This window comes from Diaphorina citri, unplaced genomic scaffold (assembly GCF_000475195.1).
Source record: "Diaphorina citri unplaced genomic scaffold, Diaci psyllid genome assembly version 1.1 scaffold596, whole genome shotgun sequence".
NCBI lineage: Eukaryota > Metazoa > Arthropoda > Insecta > Hemiptera > Psyllidae > Diaphorina > Diaphorina citri.
In genome coordinates, this window is record NW_007378030.1 from 90,832 (window position 1) to 111,136 (window position 20,305).

At 37.5% G+C, this 20,305-nt stretch overlaps 1 protein-coding gene across 1 annotated transcript; it reads right to left on the reverse strand.

Annotated features, from left to right (window-relative positions):
* Window positions 1–6,485: 6,485 nt before the first annotated feature.
* LOC103510408 (solute carrier organic anion transporter family member 1C1-like) lies at window positions 6,486–19,814 on the reverse strand. The gene is made up of 7 exons (XM_017444557.2): window positions 19,668–19,814; window positions 19,309–19,452; window positions 18,769–18,933; window positions 10,375–10,570; window positions 10,037–10,184; window positions 6,750–6,907; window positions 6,486–6,652 (listed from the first exon to the last, which is right to left on the reverse strand). Exons 1-7 carry the CDS (start codon window positions 19,786–19,788, stop codon window positions 6,526–6,528), a joined length of 1,059 nt encoding a protein of 352 aa, XP_017300046.1. The 5' UTR covers window positions 19,789–19,814; the 3' UTR covers window positions 6,486–6,525.
* Between the last annotated feature and the right edge of the window lie 491 nt (window positions 19,815–20,305).

A 20,305-nucleotide genomic window follows, 5' to 3' on the forward strand; every position in this document is an offset into this window, starting at 1 on the left:
TCTCTTCTCTACTTAGAATTCAACTTATTCAACTTTCACACTCATAGAACAGTATTAGGAAAAGATTTCATATGGTTGTGGGAAAAAAAGTGAGTAACTGGAGTCCGCAACAGCCAGTCTGAATCGATCATTTGCATATTACAAATTTTTCGGCCTCGCGAGGGATCGAACCCGGGTCTCCCGCGTGCAAGGCGAGTGACCACTACACTGTTTGAGCTACGTTCATTATGACCATCCCTTTTGTTATAATTATGACAATGTAAGGTAACCTGACCTCAATGTACATTGTTTCGTATTAGTCTAATCAGACTAATGATAATGTAATTTTAATAACATCAACCCTTCCTTCCCACTACCTACCTACACATCTGATGTATTTGAATACAATGATCTTCTCCCTTGACCCTCCTATCTATCTCCCTCTCTTCAATCTCTCTCTTTCTCTCCCTCCCACCAAATGGCGGGTTTAAACTTACTAACCTACATTCTCAGGGGAGGAGGAGGAGGAATAAAGGAAGGAAAAAATGAAGAATTGGTTACTCCGTATTATACAAACTTGGAGAGAGGAAGACAAAACAAAGAAAAGAAACAAGCGTTATATCGATCTTAACCAAAAGTTTCGTGTCGCATCCTTGTCACATTTGACAGTTGCATATCAAATTTCAAGTCTCTAGCTCTTACCGTTCTCGATATATCTTGTTTACAGACACACCAGACACACACACGGTCCAATGGCTGAAACTTAGGGTATTTAGGGTCTAGGGACCTCAAAACGTGTTTTGGCACTAAAAACTGACCATCGAAAATTTGACCCGATTACATTACTTTCCTTCCTATAGGATAAGGAAAGTAAAAATGATGAGAAAAAACTCCCTCGCCATTTCTTAACTGCGTTTCAACAAGAGTGAGTTAAAGATGGCCAAGATAAAATGCTAGGAGATTACAAATTAGTATAAAAAACACCAAATAGGGGAAAAAAGAAAACGAAGAAATTAGCACAAAAATAGCACTAAGAAGAAGGAGAAGAAGAAGAAGGAACAGGAGGAGGAAGAAGACGAATAAGAAGGAGGAGGAGAAGAAGTAGAAGAAGAAGAAGACGAAGAAGAAAAAAAAAAGAAGAAAAAAACGGAGGAGAAGGAGAAGAAGACGAAGAACTAGGAAGAGGAGGAGGAAAACGAGTAGAAGAAGAAGAAGACGAAGGAGGAGAAAGGGAACAAGAAGAAGGAGGAGGAGAAGAAGATGGAGAAGGAGAAGAAGAAGGAGGATAAGAAAAAGATGTTGTGGTTTTCACTGTTTCCCCACTCCGAAGAAAAACGTACAGGAAACCACAAGAGGTAATTAGTCTGCCGAAAGAAACAGTTAACAGGATCTTCTTTTGCCAGGGATATGATGAGTTGAGTGTGTTTTGTACTAATGTCCTTATAGGTGTGTATACCGGGTGTTTCAAAACTGAGTACCTGACGATTGTTCTAATCCACCCTGTAAGTATTGCACAAAATAGGCGCGACGACCTTGTCTTGTTTTCGACTCTTGTCGTATTAAAAGTATCGCGCAAAAGAGGCCCGAAACAACTTCGTCTAGTTGTAAACTCTTGGTCGAATGGCATTTGTTTTTCAAGTGTCGATGTCGTAACTGTATACCTATCCGATAAGGTTTTTAGTGACGGGGGTTTTACCCTTATTTTGACGACGAGTTGCCCGTCTTCTCACATGAACCCACCCAGTCAAAGTAGGGCTGGGGAAAAGCCATCATCACGTGATTGATGGTCTCTAACCACGCTTAACTTTTCAGTTGGGTGGGAGAGCTCACTAAGTGAGAATTCCGCCATTAAAGCCTGGAAAAAAATCTGGTGTGAACATCACACGACTTTCTATTACATTTGCAGAATACGTAGGTATTTGAAAAGAAATAGAAAGTAAATAAGACTATTTTCAAAACGTTTGTTTTACGTAAGTGCTGCTGAGAAGAGTATTGATCGAAGAGCTAGGCACCAATTTTTGTAAGGACAGAAATTTCTGGGGATTTGAAAACCTCATATTATTACGTTACGAGGATATTACGTTACTGAATGAAATATGTAACGAACTAAGAGAGAAGAAAATGATAGAACATAAACTAGGAAAGTTTCCACAGGTGAGGAATAAAATTCCTAATGATGAGGTTTTCTGTAACTTTCTCTGTGGAACCAATGAAAAGCCATTGTAAACCTAACTGTGGACTTGGGGAGTAAAAAAACCTTGTTACCTCACTGTACATTGTGGCTTGTAAGGTTAAATGATTTGTCTTAGCTGGTTTGGCTGTCTGGCAGCATATTAAATCTCACACTTGGACAAGTTTGAGACCCTGGTTGATTCCCAGTTACAATTTAGTGTCCCGTAATTGCTTCAAACTCCCGATGACTCCAGGAAATTTTCTTTCCGTTTTATTAAAAACTTTAATTTGAGGCCTCCCAGGGAAAATATCAAAATGAGGCCTCCCAAGCCTTGCTACCTCACTGTACATTGTGGCTTGTAAGGTAAAAGAATTTTGTGTTTTGTCGAACTCACTATATGAATTGTTAAATGATTTGTCTTAGCTGGTCTGGCTGTCTGGCAGCATATTAAACCTCACACTTGGACAAGTTTGAGACCCTGTTTGATTCCCAGTTACAATTTAGTGTCCCGTAATCGCTTCAAACTCTCGATGACTCCAGGAAATTTTCTTTCCGTTTTATTAAAAACTTTAATTTGAGGCCTCCCAGGGAAAATATCAAAATGAGGCCTCCCAAGCATTATTTTTGACGGTCCGCTGCACAGCCCTATCTCTTCGTTATCGTCTCTAATGAGACTTTAGTTTTAATGAATCTTAACCAATATAAATACAACGTGCTTTTCACAGCCTCCAGCCTTTTTCCTTTACCACAGTACCCCTTCCATTGAAAACCTCTCAAAGGTTTATACTTTCCAGTTTTAATAACGAGTTTTAATTAATAAATTTTTATGATGCTTCCAACCAAAACAAGAACTCTATATTATACGCCAGAATTACTTAACCTGTTATTCACCTATTTTAATTTAACAGATGAGGCTTCTTTATTCAAATACCACAGCCTAAACAGAGCGAAAACGATATGAGTGTGGATCTACTCTAAAGTATAGCCCAATTTAAGCTTAATTGAAACAAGCTGACAGGGTCTAAAAAAGGCTACCAAATAATATTGTTTCAGAACAGAACTACCTAATTCTAACCCAAAGTTCATTTTATACCCTTCAGAATTTTATCAAAGTTTGAGAAACACTTTTTACGCCACCCTGCTTTTGAGTTTTTATATCATAAATTGGTATGAGTTCCCCCCTCCCCCTCCCTTCTCTTTTTTTTTTTTTTTTTTTCTTTTTTCCCCCCCCCCCCCCCCTTCTCTTTTTTTTTTTTTTTTTTGCTCTTTCCTTTTTTTTCACATTTTCGAGTTTGGTATGTAGGTCAAGTGAATAACCAACTGAATTGGTTGGTACATATGTTTGTTATAATGAATGAGTGGGGGAAATATTCTAGATACCTATTAGATAGACTTCTACGTATACTTATTCATTGACTGGAAATTATACCCACCTAACCTTTGAATTGAAAATTCAACCTGGGATGCACCTACCTAGCACCTAATGAATCTTCCATGATGTGAAAAAAAAAAAAAAAAAAAAAGTCCAACGTCATAACCAACTGAATTGGTTGGTATGTTTGTTATAATGAGTGGGGGAAATATTCTAGATACCTATTAGATAGACTTCTACGTATACTTATTCATTGACTGGACATTATAGGTACCCACTACCCACCTAACCTTTGAATTCAAAATTCAACCTGGGATGCACCTACCTAGCACCTAATGAATCTTCCATGATGTGAAAAGAAAAAAAAAAAAAAAAATGTCCCGTTTCCTGATCTTCTCTTCCCAAGTGCCCACGGGCGAATGATGAAAAGGATATGGTAAAATGTTCCATCTACGGCAGAAAAGTCTCTATATAATTTTGTTCAGGCCAACTTGCACAGTATTATCTCTAGTGAAAAAGAAATTTTAGGATCAAGTACATACATTAATATGTACTCGTACCTATTTGTAACTGTATTAACAACAAACTTCACTTAACCAAGAAAAAGATAGATGTACCTACCTATAACATAAAAACCGTCTCTATTCAACACTACGAAATAACCAATCCAAGTATTAACACACCGACACTGAAAAACATATTTTTAAAATCCACATTTTTTTCTGTAAAATCACACTTTTGATAAGAAGGCCTCGTGATTTTATAATTGGTCTGGAATCTAGGAGTTGTTTTTCAGAAGAAATCTCGATTCAACAAAACTTGAATCTTCGCATTAGTTCAAGAATCGAGACACGATAGTATTGAAATTTCGTGTAAAATAGCAGACTGCCCGACGCCAAACATAGTGTGGGTATATCCCTCTACCATGTATATTTTTTATGGGATAAATAAAAAAATAATAACGCGATAATACCAGTTTTTATTTTAACAGGGTACGACAAAAGCTATTTTGCAGTTTTACCTACTAAAATGATTAATGAGAAACAGTAGAAGCAAATAAACAAGAAATATGAGGAAAGAGACATTGTTATCATTCTATTGTCTAAATCTGGATTCTGGTCTGGGTAAATAATGTACCTAAATATATCCCGAGATTTAAACATTGATGACATGATGACCATAGATAGTATTGTCAAAATACATCTAAAAAAAAGTCGCCGTGATTGCATACTCCTCTGAAGAGAGAGGGAGCAACTTGACAATGAAATTACCTGTTTTTATTATATCTTTGGTTATTGATGAATTAGTAGAATGTCTTGAGAAGTACATGGTTTTTACACATTATTATCTCCATCGTATTTTCCGACATTAAAGACCGGTTGAGACTCAAGTAACACACTGTATGCGGTTGTGTCACACCCACACCTTAGTGCAGTAAATTACATATAGGGTGATCCAACGAAAGCAGGACACGTATGTAGTAAAGTACAATATAGGTACCCAAGTAGCTGTTAGTTCTATATTTTGGTTTCAAGGTGAACCAAATAGGTACTATAACTAGTAATAATGAAAGGTTATTGACACACTTACGGAAGGTCATCAGCAAAAATAATCATTGTTACAAAATTTCGCTAGGTATAACAGCATGAATAGTGCCAACAGAGTCGACACTTTTAGTGAAATGTGTTGAGATTTTAACTAGAGGTTTCAGCCGTAGTGATTACTCATATATTATATCATATGTAATGTCTCACTCCCGAGCATACAACGCAACGTGACGTATATGCTCCTTTATGAGATCCTGTATGACGGCATTCGCATTCATATGAATAAATCAAAATAAAAGACCTGAGCCTTCTCAAGTAAAAGGTTATATTTTTTGTACATTATGTCCGATGTCCATAATATTCGGGAACCTTTTTTTATATTTAATTTATTACCACAATAAATAAAAATCCTACCAACGTGTTTGGAGGGGCCGGGGATTTTTTTTAAATGTAAATTCACGAGAATTTGTGTCCTGTGTGACCTTCTAGCTTTCTTCAAGAGAAAAAAAAGGGGCATGTTTTTTCTACTTATCTACGAACAAATAATAAAATTATACTACAAACTTATCAAATATTCTTTTTAAACCCTGAGTGTCCCTGAGTACTGACAACAAAAAAGCAGCATTTCTTGCAAATGAAAATTTGAAGTGTGGTTGTAAAGAATGCCACAAGCATTACTATTGCTTTCTGAATATCTCTCTGTCTCACTGTCCTCTGTCATTATCGAATGACATTCGATCTTCCTCTTGTAGAATCATATCAATTGATAGTGACAGAGACCACAGCATTGCTACATTATCATATCCTCTCCACACTATTCCTCCTTAGTGAGATTGGATCTTTTGTAGAATCATATCAATTGATAGTGACAGAGACCACAGCATTGCTACATTATCATATCCTCTCCACACTATTCCTCCTTAGTGAGATTGGATCTTTTGTAGAATCATATCAATCGATAGTGACAGAGACCACAGCATTGCTACATTATCATATCCTCTCCACACTATTCCTCCTTAGTGAGATTGGATCTTTCTCTTGTAGAAGTAAGATTTTGAATCATCAGGATCTTTCCCTGGTTTTAGCAATGGAATAATTTTAGCTACTTTCCAGATATTGGAAATATTCAGTTGTGAAATGGACAAATTGAACATTTTTGTCATGAACTTTATTCCAGATTGACCAAGATGTTTTAACATAATGGTTGAGATGCCATCTGGACCAATGGCTTTTGATGGTTTTGCTTTTATGATTACTGATTCAACTTCAATTCCAGTTTGGTAACTCACCAAATCACCAAACTGGAATAACAGTGGTACATAGTAGTGACCTAGTGACAGCTCTTTAATCCTACTCGAGCAGAGTTATGCCAATAATTATTTAAGTTATAAGTATGACTAGAATAAGACTAGATGGTGTTGAGTTCATAGAATACGATAAAGGATTCCACTTCTTTATGAATGTCTGAATGACTTACCTAGGAGTGCTCCGTAAATAATTGGACCTGGAATGAAGGCCAGTCCACATCCTAGAGCTTCAGTTATTCCAATAGAGAGAGATTTATCTTCTGGAGAAACACACCTGTTAACAAACAAGTTAAATCAAAATGATTAAATCTCAAGTGGATTATACGGTTTTGATCAAATTGAATACAGTAAATCATTAGGTAGCTACTTACCTAAATTGAATGATGGTGTTACCAGCTCTTCCTGTCGCACTGAAGAAATTAAGGAGACACAGAATGAAAATGAACCACATGAAGTGAGAGCCACAATCTGCAGGACATGCACCCTGGGTTGCCATTCCGTTTGGTATACAAGAACAGTTCGTATACGTCTACAAAAAGAAAAAAAAAACAAATAAGAGTATCAATTATGTAGACAATGAACATGGGTATTTTAAAAAATTAAAAGACAATTGATATTCGACATTCAACTGGTGAAAATATTTGGTGAGCTTTCGAGAATACTCAGATTCTCATCATCAGACCAAAAAATCGCGAGAGATGTTTACTTTTACTCTACGAGCGCTGGAGTTATTTTAGTTTTATTTTTTCTCCACTTCAAATCCAGCGCTCGTAGAGTAAACATCTCTCTCGCGATTTTTTCTTTTTGGTCTGATGATGAGAATCTGAGTATTCTCGAAAGCTCACCAAATATTTTCACCAGTTGAATGTCGAATCTCAATTGTCTTTGAAATTTTTAACTTTAATTAATGAATATTCTTAATAGATCAGTGAACTTTGACGTCACGGCATACGCTCCCGTAGGCGATGACGTCACATCAAATGTCCCGAGCAAAGCTCCCTCGCAGGCAACGCATGCAAATTTTCAAGTCGCATAATTTTAATTTTTGTCATTTGAGAAAGGAAAGCGGATTTTCTTAATTTTATTCTCTTGAGGAGGAAGGAATTTTATTATACCTGGGGAGATATCTAGTTATTATACCTATGGTCTTATTATATTGCTCTTTCTCTTCTCTACCTATAATTCAACTTATTCAACTTTCACACTCATAGAACAGTATAAGGAAAAGATTTCATATGGTTGTGGGAAAAAAAGTGAGTAACTGGAGTCCGCAACAGCCAGTCTGAATCGATCATTTGCATATTACAAATTTTTCGGCCTCGCGAGGGATCGAACCCGGGTCTCCCGCGTGCAAGGCGAGTGACCACTACACTGTTTGAGCTACGTTCATTATGACCATCCCTTTTGTTATAATTATGACAATGTAAGGTAACCTGACCTCAATGTACATTGTTTCGTATTAGTCTAATCAGACTAATGATAATGTAATTTTAATAACATCAACCCTTCCTTCCCACTACCTACCTACACATCTGATGTATTTGAATACAATGATCTTCTCCCTTGACCCTCCTATCTATCTCCCTCTCTTCAATCTCTCTCTTTCTCTCCCTCCCACCAAATGGCGGGTTTAAACTTACTAACCTACATTCTCAGGGGAGGAGGAGGAGGAATAAAGGAAGGAAAAAATGAAGAATTGGTTACTCCGTATTATACAAACTTGGAGAGAGGAAGACAAAACAAAGAAAAGAAACAAGCGTTATATCGATCTTAACCAAAAGTTTCGTGTCGCATCCTTGTCACATTTGACAGTTGCATATCAAATTTCAAGTCTCTAGCTCTTACCGTTCTCGATATCGTTCTTCTCCCTTGACCCTCCTATCTATCTCCCTCTCTTCACTCTCTCTTTCTCTCCCTCCCACCAAATGGGGGGTTTAAACTTACTAACCTACATTCTTAGGGGAGGAGGAGGAAGAAAGGAAGGAAAAAATGAAGAATAGATCAGTTGCGCTTACTTGGGTGATGTTTTAAAGTCATAGAGCAGGAAAAATGAAGATCAACGGAATTTTTCTTTTTCTTCTACGACTTCTAGATCCCGAGATAAATCGATTAAAAAAATGCGGGTAAATCGTGAACTTTGACGTCACGGCATACGCTCCGGTAGGCGATGACGTCACATTAAATGTCCCGAGCAAAGCTCCCTCGCAAGCAACGCATTAATGTGTTTGTGATGCGCATACGTTTCTGCGCAGTTCTTTCTGCTCCTCCGCTAGCGCGCTTGCATAGTGGCGCTACCTGACGGACGAAAAACAACTGCGCAAAGTCTGACGTCACACATATTTGAACTCTTTCATTAGAACGGGAAAAAAATTGAATTTTCGACCTTTTACAGTTATTTTTTCAGAGTTTTGACCTCAGATTTGGATTTTTCCCAACTTTTTGCATAGGAATCGACCATTTATTTATAATTTTTACCCATTTGCAACTGTTCAATTGGTTGCTCCGTATTATACAATCTCGCAGGAGGAGAGGAACAAGAAGAAGGAGGAGGAGGAGAAGATGGAGAAGGAGAAGAAGAAGGAGGATAAGGAAAAGATGTTGTGGTTTTCACTGTTTCCCCAACTCCGAAGAAAAACGTACCAGAAACCACAAGAGGTAATTAGTCTGCCGAAAGAAACAGTTAACAGGATCTTCTTTTGCCAGGGATATGATGAGTTGAGTGTGTTTTGTACTAATGTCCTTAGGTGTGTATACCGGGTGTTTCAAAACTGAGTACCTGACGATTGTTCTAATCCACCCTGTAAGTATTGCCTATGCGCGACGACCTTGTCTTGTTTTCGACTCTTGTCGTATTAAAAGTATCGCGCAAAAGAGGCCCGAAACAACGTCGTCTAGTTTTAGACTCTTGGTCGAATGGTATTTGTTTTTCAAGTGTCGATGTCGTCACTGTACGAGGTAAAATAACTGTAAAAGGTCGAAAATTCAATTTTTTCCCGTTCTAATGAAAGAGTTCAAATATGTGTGACGTCAGACTTTACGCAGTTGTTTTTTTCGTCCGTTAGGTAGCGCCACTATACACTCGTTTACCTAACCGATAAGGTTTTTAGTAACGGGGGTTTTACCCTTATTTTGACGACGAGTTACCCGTCTTCCCACATGAACCCACCCAGTCAAAGTAGGGCTGGGGGAAAAGCCATCATCACGTGATTGATGGTCTCTAACCACGCTTAACTTTTCAGTTGGGTGGGAGAGCTCACTAAGTGAGAATTCCGCGGATTTTTCCCAACTTTTTACATAGGAATTGACCATTTATTAATAATTTTTACCCATTTGCAACTGCTCCATTAAATAATTATCCCTCGATAATTATTTTAGTTTTATTTTTATGGGTATTTTAGGTTATTATAATATGATGCATCATCTCAAAAATGCATATTATGAACATAACGTTTAATGCATCTACACTACTCGGCGAGTAGTACTCGCACATAAAGCTTTGAAAGCTATTTTTCTTTTTCAACCAACCCCACCCATTTAACATCCCGACTATTTTGTTTGAACTCTAGTTTCCAAACGGTGACTTTTGGTAACGAATATGGCTTTTGACTGTTAGGTAGCAATTTGGAGTATCGTTATGATTGTTCTTGGTACTTCTTACTTTTATTCCTTCTATAATAGACATGTTGGTACAGCCTGCATGGCAAGATGAGAAGAATGTGAGGTTACTCTCCACAGAGCAAACTGGAGAATACTCGATTAGAGGAGAACAATTACACATACCATTACAACTTGTAATAGTGCTCCATCTATGGACAAAAAATAATATTAGCAAACGTAGGTTTATAAGAATGGGGTCTTTTTTCACTCCCTTTTAAATCTCACATGAAATAAGTAGTAGATATACTTTGCATTTTCAATTTTAATGCCCAAGTTCAAAGGAAAATCTCTTTATATCCGTACTTGAGTATGTTTAAATTTGACCCTGGACTAACTTACGAGCTGTCAGCGTTCGTCTGCCCATGAAGGTTCAAATCCGGGCATCCCATGAATGTGAATGAAAAATGTCCCAGAGCATCAAGCACTTCTACAAACACATTCCAGGCAGCTAGATATCGTGGTCGAGGTTGAAATTTGGACACAATACCTCCCGATACCAGGACACCCATCGCGGAGCAAGTCAACCCCACTAGACCTGGATAAATCAGATGATATAATAACAAGGGACACTGTTACTAATAAGACCTGGAGAAATCAAATGATAGAATAACAAGGGACACTGTTCTCCTTATTATGAGCATTCAGCATACTAACTACAAAATATAAGGCCAGCCACTCACTATCAGGTAGATCTGACACATACTATCACCTGATCAGGTGTACCTGTCGTCAGGTCTACCTGATAGTGAGTGGCTGGCCCAAGACTACACTACACACTACAGGTAGGTACTTACTATACAAATGGCGCAGGCCAAGTTTGACTAGCAAGAATGGAGGAGTTGCAATTGGGAAAATATTATTAATTATTAAAGGTCGACTCCTACGTAAAAAGTTGTGAAAAATCTAAATCTGAGGTCAAAACTCGGAAAAAGTAACTTTAAAACAGGCTTGTCCAACCCGCGGCCCGCGAAGGCCCGCCTAAAAAAAATGAACGAAAATGAGAAATAACAGTAAATATATAATGTCGATATTCACGCACTTGTGTAAGACGGACGAAAAAAAAAACAACTGCGTAAAGTCTGACGTCACACATATTTGAACTCTTTCATTAGAACGGAAAATAAAACTTTAATGTCCAAGGGTTCTTCTAAATTTTAACCTTTCATTTACATAGGAACCCAGGTTCCCAGGAAAAGATTTCAATGTGAAATCCTGAACAATCGAACTTGGAACCTCCTGTGACGGAGCCCACATTACAATGTAGAGGTACTTACATTCTTTTTACAGGGAGCTGTTTTTTTTTCCTGAAATTTCGAATACTCTGTTATTCCAATTGTTTATTTCCATTTCCTCCTCCTTCTCTTCCTTCTTCTGCTTCTTCTGTTCTTCTCTCTATCTCTTTTTTCTTCTTTCATTCCTTCAGTTCTCTTTGTTTTTCCTCCTCCTCCTCTGTCTCCTTCCTTCTTCTCTTACTCCTTCCTTCTCTTCATTTCTCTTCCTCATTTTAAATCTTCATCTTTTTCCATCTTCTTCTTCTTCTTCTTCTTCTTCTCCGTTCTAATGAAAAAGTTCAAAGAGATGTGACGTCAGATTTCACGTCAAAATGCGCAGAAACGCTTGCGCACAAACAAACGAAGCGTGAGTCATGAATTATGACGTCATCGCCTACGGGAGCGTATGCCGTGACATCAAAGTTTACGATTTATCGGTATTTTTTAAATCGTTTATCTTTAAAAGGTCGAAAATTTAATTTTTAATTGCCGTTCTAATGAAAAAGTACGAAGAGTTGTGACGTCAGATTTCACGTCAAAATGCGCTTTAAAAGGTCGAAAATTTAATTTTTAATTGCCGTTCTAATGAAAAAGTACGAAGAGTTGTGACGTCAGATTTCACGTCAAAATGCGCAGAAACGCTTGCGCACAAACAAACGAAGCGGGAGTCATGAATTTTGACGTCATCGCGTACGGGAGCATCAAAGTTTACGATTTGTCGGTATTTTTTAAATCGTTTATCTCGGTATCTAGAAGTCGTAGAAGAAAAAGAAAAATTCCCTTGGTCCTCATTTTTCCTGCTCTATGACTTTGAAACATCACCCAAGTATGTGCAACTGATCTATTGCACAAATGCTACATACGAGTACATATTATTTTATGTATAGGTAGGTTTACTTTTTACAGGAATCTTTCAATTATTAAGGAGCGCAGTAGAGCTCCGCCCCGCCAAGTCAAGAAAGTTTGACCGCGCTACTAGAGAGATATTATACGCGACAGGGAAAGTAGCCGTTTTCAGGTAGTTGTAGACAGACAACTACAAATGATGGAAGAAAACGGATTGCGTGTGTGTGTTGGGGCATGAAAGTAGACCAAGTTGAAAAAAAATCATCAAAATCGGTTAAGTTTAGTCGGAGATATTTGACTTTGAAAAACGTCAAATTTTTCATCATTTTCTGCTGCTGCTTCTGCTTCTTCTTTGACGTTGACCGCTCAACAGCCTAAACCACTGGACCGATTTTGATGGTTGATGGCTCATTTTTTTTTTCTCGTGAGTGACAGATGTGCCTTTTTATATTTTCAAGGCCCCCAAAGGGCCCCTTCGCCCTTAAATTTGATAAAAGACTGATTTTCTTCTCATAATGTTTGTTCTAGTCTAGGACATTACTGTAGTGTAGAGTATATGTGAAACAAGAATTTCCGAGGACATTACTGTAGTGTAGAGTATATGTGAAACAAGAATTTCCGGGTGGGTGCTCTTGTTTTATTAAGCCAGATGAATCAAAATTCTACTAAATTTTACCTTCTGAGTTACTATGCAAATACATAATTATGTACCTATAAAAGAAACTACATAACTGTCCGGTGGTTTTGCTAATGTACATACAACTTATCCTTCACTTACCGACAATGCCAGCGCAGAATATAAAGCACTTTGGTTCCACTAGGCGCGCATATCATACCAGGAGGCCAGCTACAGCTACTCCCCATACACTCGCCCTTACTAATCCACCGAGGATACCACAGATCACCCAGATCATACCACTTGAACTTAACAGGACAGCTACCGCGTCCGATAAGCCAGTTCTTGACAATTTCTCTGCAAACAAAAGTTCAACAATAGAATATTTCTCTACAGGAACTAAACACAAATACATAATCCTAGAGGTCTGCTATTTTTTTTTATATATAAGTTTCCATTTATTGGTTTTTATAACAATTCTCTCATCAAATAAATAGTTAACAAATGGTATACCCATCTGTAAAAGCCGGAGCTTGTTCCAAGGATGGCGAGTTTAGCTATAAGTAAGATATTTACCTCACAAAAAATTAGACCGTTAGATTTTCAGGATCTTGATTGAACTGAGGTAATATTCAATGTTCACCTATTTACACACTTTTTTTAAATCGTTATATCAGTAGATAGTACCGAGTGTCCATAAAATAGTAAAACATTGATATAGATTTGGTCTAAACTTAAATATTGTAGAATAGCTTTCAAACTCAGAGATAGTACCGAGTGTCCATAAAATAGTAAAACATTGATATAGATTTGGTCTAAACTTAAATATTGTAGAATAGCTTTCAAACTCAGATAAATCGTTATCATTAAGGTAATGTATGAGTGAAGCTGAAAACACGAGATTGTAAGCACATACACATAATACATATTACGAGTTAGTTACCTGTACAAACTCAGAAAGATTTTGGATATAGGATATGGGAGGAATGAAGAGCTGGTTTGGCGATAACCCTACTCTAGGTATATGTAACTTACCGGAAGATGTTATGTTGAGAACACTTCTCATGTGAGATCCTGTATATAGCCAACAGTTGCCTGTTTCACCGTCACACATCTGACCCCAAACTAGACAAGACGAATCTGCAAACACATTCAGATGACTGATAATCAGGCAGGTGTGAGTTCAATCCTAGCTGAGGTATGGAATTTAATAAACACTTTTTTTTTATTGTTTAAGAATTTGACTGCTGGAATAACAGTTGTTGTAGTAGCAGCAGGTTCACCAAATTACACGATGTCTTTACTTCAAATCGTTATCATTAAGGTAATGTATGAGTGAAGCTGAAAACACGAGATTGTAAGCACATACACATAATACATATTACGAGTTAGTTACCTGTATTCAGGTGGTAGTGTTTGAGGTAGAGACAGTTGTTCCTCCAGAGAGATGCCAGAGTCTGAGGAAGAATTCACCAGGGCGCGCAATGTACGGATACTTTTCCTCTCTATGAATTCATCATCTCCCTGTGGGAGAAGAAACAAATATAATGTCCTTTATTTCCAACCTTCTAAAATTCTAAATTAAGGATAAGTCTTCATACGTCAGTTGGGATTCAAACTTGAGCCCTCCCGCTCTTCAGGCGATCATCTTAATCGTAGGCAGGTAACCATACTTTTCTTCAGTTATTAAACCTATCTGTATGGTAAGGGATATCTGTATGGTAAGCGGGTTACCATTATGCAATTCAAATTTGTACTTCAACAAAAGCGTGATGTACGTTAGTAGAGTAATATCCAGGCGATCATCTTAATCGTAGGCAGGTAACCATACTTTTCTTCAGTTATTAAACCTAGGGATATCTGTATGGTAAGCGGGTTACCATTATGCAATTCAAATTTGTACTTCAACAAAAGCGTGATGTACGTTAGTAGAGTAATATGTAATATGTCTCTGTGTTCAGAGTTGTCATTTCTTACCATTTTGATATCCTCTAGTTCTCGCGTCTTCTTCATCCATCTCGAGTCAAAATCACTGCCTAGTAGTAGCATGAGTTTCGGCTCAAACAAGTCTTTCTTCCGTGGCTTCACTTTTGGTTTTCGTTCATTGGTCCAAATATTCCCCGCCATGGGAACTGTTACGCCGCCGGTCTGACCAAAGTCCTCGTGTTGTAGTAACTGATCTGGTGATTGGAAGGCTCGCGTAGTTCTGAATGAAATACCAAAAACAGTTGAAATTGCGAGGATGACTAACAAAGCCATGGCAGGAGAGGAGACTCTGGAATGAAATCAACAAACTTTCAAACCAAGTGCCCTGTAGTTCTGAATGAAATACCAAAGACAGTTGAAATTGCGAGGATGACTAACAAAGCCATGGCAGGAGAGGAGACTCTGGAATGAAATCAACAAACTTTCAAACCAAGTGCCCGCTTTATTCTTTCCCCATGAGTTGCCAGCGAGTACTTTTAGCATATTGTTTCTACATCTAAGTTTTGATTTGTGTAGCTGCTTATGGAACTTTCCCCATGAGTTGCCAGCGAGTACTTTTAGCATATTGTTTCTACATCTAAGTTTTGATTTGTGTAGCTGCTTATGGAATGTGAACATTGGGTCAAGTGTGATGCCTAATATTTTGAGGTTTTTGATTGTTGGAATTTGATGTCCATTTATCACAATGTTCAGTTCAATGCTAACTTCCTTAGTCTAAGTGGTGAACAGGGTGGCTGAGGATTTACTAAGGGAAAGCTGTAGTTTTCTTGTTGTAAGCCAGGTGGAAATTGTATGTAGATAGTTGTTAATTTTGGTACATAGCTCATCAATATTTTGACCGGTTGCTAGAATTGCGCAATCATCGGCATATGACACCAATGTAACATCTTGAGGTGGGGATGGTATTTTGCTCATATAAAGATTAAAGAGAGCTGGAGAAAGCACCCCTCCCTGCGGAACACCTTGTTTCAACTTGCGGTGGCTTGAGATGGTGCTTTTACCTTTTAAAGTCAACATGTTTGTTGATCAGTCAAGTAGTTATATAACCATCTTTTGATAACCCATGGAATACTGGTTTCAAAAATATCTTCTAGAAGTTGTTCAATGGAGATTTTGTCAAATGCTTTGCTAAGGTCTAGGGCTACCATTACTGTCCTGGAACAAGGTCTTTCTCGATTCAAGCCTCTACTGACCTGATCTTGAATAATATGGAGTGCAGTAGTTGTACGATGTTTCTTAAGGAAGCCATGTTGATGGTTTGCGAGATATATTGTCTGTAATGTAAGGTAAAATCACTGCCTCCAATATTTTCACTACAGGAGACAACAATTAAATGGGGTAGTAAGATTTCAGATGTGCCTTTTTATATTTTCAAGGCCCCCAAAGGGCCCCTTCGCCCTTAAATTTGATAAAAGACTGATTTTCTTCGGAAAAATTCGGTAAGATTTTGAATCATCAGGATCTTTCCCTGGTTTTAGCAATGGAATAATTTTAGCTACTTTCCAGATATTGGGAATATTCAGTTGTTCATAATGTTGGTTTTTAACTGATAATGTGATAGTTTTAAAAGTTGGTTAGGCCTCAGGTCCAGTGCTACGTGTGTAGGGATCCCGCAGGTTTTTGAATCCGGCGGGATTTCACGCAGGATGTGACCAATTCCGCGTGGGACATCCCGCGTGGGATTTTGCGGGATTTACAAGTATTACCCGCGTAATCCCGCAGTTCTAACACTGATTACTGAAAGTATAATATAAATATAGGTACTCCATAATGGGTAGACAATATTACCAGTTTATGAAACGGTATACAAGGAAATGAAATATATCAACATTATCAACTCTGGTACTCCATAATGGGTAGACAATATTACCAGTTTATGAAACGGTATACAAGGAAATGAAATATATCAACATTATCAACTCTATACTGAAAGTATAATATAGGTACTCCATAATGGGTAGAACACCCTACCCAACCCACAATATTACCAGTTTATGAAACGGTATACAAGGAAATGAAATATATCAACATTATCAACTCTTTCAAGTCTGGGAAATTTCAAATTTATGTATTACCATAACGAAACATTGAAACTGAACAGATATCATTTCTGATTTCAATAGACAATTGAGGACAGGATGTATTTCACTCGGAAAAGATCAGAACTTACCAAAACTTACCCAATGATGTTATTATTTAATTTTTCACTCGGAAATGATCGGAACTTACCAAACCTTACTCAATGATGATATTACGGCATTTTTCACTCGGAAATTATCGGAACTTACCAAATCTTACTCAATAATGTTACTATGGTATTTTTAACTCGGGAATGACCCGAGAATTCTTTATAATATCCCTCTAAGTACAGTAAGAAGTGAAAGGTTTCATGTAAAAGGGCCTATGTGTAAGAAAACAACTAAAACTTACCCAAAGATATTACTATGGTGTTTTTCACTCAGAAATAACCCAAACTCACCAAACCTTATCAAATGATGTTACTATGCTATCGGAACTTACCAAATCTTACTCAATAATGTTACTATGGTATTTTTAACTCGGGAATGACCCGAGACATCAAACTTTTACACAAAGATCGTTCCCAAGAAGAACGGCCTATGTGAAAATTTTCGATTTTTTTTTATTTTTTAGTTGGGGCCTCTGTGTTATCAAATGATGTTACTATGCCTATTGCCTTTGTACTTTCTTGCGCTACGCTCATACGTCATATTATGCTAAGTTTCTGCAAAAAGTCATGAGATCCCCCCAAAAAATACCACTTCGTGACATAAAAAAGACCCCGCCAAGTCGTTCCTCCCAAAATAAATCATGTGCCCACAAAAAAAAAAAACAACTCCATCCCATCCCAAAAAAGATTAGAAATCAATTTTGTACCCCGCCTTTTATTCACTTCACAATTTGTGTGCTCCTCCTTCACGTAGAACCTACCTTTCTTTCCCCTGATTGCTCTCCTTTTCCCTCTAATATTACTTCTGCTTCACTGCATTGGCGGCGTGCCACCTACCTTTCTTTCCCCTCATTGCACTCCTCTTTCCTCTAATATTACGCCAAGTCGTTCCTCCCAAAAAAAACAAGTGCCAAAAAAAAAATAATAAATCAATAAATAAAAAATAAAATAAAAAAATCTGGCATCCCATCCCAAAAAAGATTAGAAATCAATTTTGTACCCCGCCTTTTATTCACTTCATAATTTGTGTGCTCCTCCTTCACGTAGTACCTACCTTTCTTTCCCCTCATTGCACTCCACTTTCCTCTAATATTACTTCTGCTTCACTGCATTGGCGGCGTGCCACCTACCTTTCTTTCCCCTCATTGCACTCCTCTTTCCTCTAATCTCACTTCTGCTTCACTGCATTGGCGGCGTGCAATACATTAAAATTAAATCGATTTGGGGTGGGATGGAGTTGTTTTGTTTATTTTTTGTGGGCACTTGATTTATTTTGTGCCACGCTTAATAGCTTGATTTATTTTTATGCCACGAAGTGGTATTTTTTGTGGGGATTAAATGTATTAAAATTAAATCGATTTGGGGTGGGATGGAGTTGTTTTGTTTATTTTTTTGTGGGCACTTGATTTATTTTGTGCCACGCTTAATAGCTTGATTTATTTTTATGCCACGAAGTGGTATTTTTTGTGGGGATTAACATGAAATGAGACCGTTCAATTCATCTCCCTACTGTATGTATGAAACATGATAAGATAACTTTACCTGTGACAACACCCGCTTCAGATGCGGAAATTTGGAACTGGGATTCCAAATACTTGGGCATGTAAGTCCAGTAGAAACTACATAACTGTCCGGTGGTTTTGCTAATGTACATACAACTTATCCTTCACTTACCGACAATGCCAGCGCAGAATATAAGTGCCACGCTTAATAGCTTGATTTATTTTTATGCCACGAAGTGGTATTTTTTGTGGGGATTAACATGAAATGAGACCGTTCAATTCATCTCCCTACTGTATGTATGAAACATGATAAGATAACTTTACCTGTGACAACACCCGCTTCAGATGCGGAAATTTGGAACTGGGATTCCAAATACTTGGGCATGTAAGTCCAGTAACCAATTGTACCAAACATATAACTGACACTACTGAGTGTGTTGTAACGGTAGATTTTATTAAGCCACAACCGTTTCATAGTTGCCTTAAAGTCTGTAAACAATAATGTAAAAACTTATAAGAACACGTAGTATTACTATCAGAGTACCTACGAAGCGACATTAATCTCTTTACGTGTCACCGGAAATGAAATTTATGTCAAACCCAAGTCTGGCTGGGGGACCTTAAACAGGGAGCAGACCAGTCAAACCATAACCAGTCTGGCTACAAAGGGTTTATCCGTTTATCAGGCTTCAAAAGAAAAGCACAGGTCCTCATGAGAACCAAAGCAGACAGAGCATTCATCAGAGTCACACTTATGATAAGAATACGAGGGAAACAGTGTAATTCAAATTTTATACATTACACTTTGTTATTAGATACCCGAGTTATACAACGTAGATTTTACATAAAACACCGAGCACCTACCTTTGAATGAGATCTCGACTTTGACCTTAGCACTAGATCCAGCATTTTCCAGTCTTCGCCTGATTTCAGCTCGAGGCAGTGATCTAGGGAACAGGGCCATAAAGGATGCAAAAAATAAATTGATTACTCCCATAGGAATCCAACCTGAAACGTACAGGAGTTAGAAATTAAGACTTGACCTAATAAGGGTCAATAATACTGTTTCAACTCCCAGAGGGGTTGAGAATTCAGACATGATTATTCTGCTCTTTACTCTAATTGAACCAACTAATGGATGGTTGGTTTAAATCATACTTAATTATGAAAATATGAAGATGAACTCAGGTAGTGTGTACAAGGCTAATATACAAGTGACTCACCCATCCACCATGCTCCTATCCATTGACTGTTTCGGTTGGTAATGGTGGGAGTTAACATTGGATTCACATAGAATAGAAGACAATAGGAGGCTGCCATAAACCCAAATGATGGACCCAACATCCGAATACAAGCGATGATCGCTAAAAAAAAAAAAAAAAAAAAAAAAAAAAAAAAAAGTTTTATTCCCTATTAATTTTAATCAAAGATGATTTTCGAGTTCATTACTGACATCATATTTACTATTTAGTCACCAGCTACAATACACAGTAAAAAGTTCAAAAATGAAAGGAAAAAAAATCTGAGTTCATCGTTTAAACTACATTCTTTCAGACCCAATTTGACACTCTTATTGACATTCAGATCCAAAAATTAATTTTAGAAACATCCAGTTCTACCCCAGAGGCCAGCAGGGCCGATATTTTAAATTCAATTTTTGGGTCAAATCCAAATTTTACAATAATTTTATTGCATACAAATAATTTACCCCAGAGGCCAGCAGGGCCGATATTTTAAATTCAATTTTTGGGTCAAATCCAAATTTTACAATAATTTTATTGCATACAAATAATTGTTCCAGTTTCTCTCTCTCTCTCTCTTTCCCTCCTCTCTCTCTCTCTCTTCCAAATGAACATGAAGC

Coding starts and splice junctions, on each gene's coding strand:
- LOC103510408 (XM_017444557.2), bottom strand. CDS start 19,788: ATGTTGGGTCCATCATTTGGGTTTATGGCAGCCTCCTATTGTCTTCTA. Junction 19,453..19,667: donor GATAGGAGCATGGTGGATGG/GTGAGTCACTTG, acceptor TGTACGTTTCAG/GTTGGATTCCTATGGGAGTA. Junction 18,934..19,308: donor AGTCGAGATCTCATTCAAAG/GTAGGTGCTCGG, acceptor TATTGTTTACAG/ACTTTAAGGCAACTATGAAA.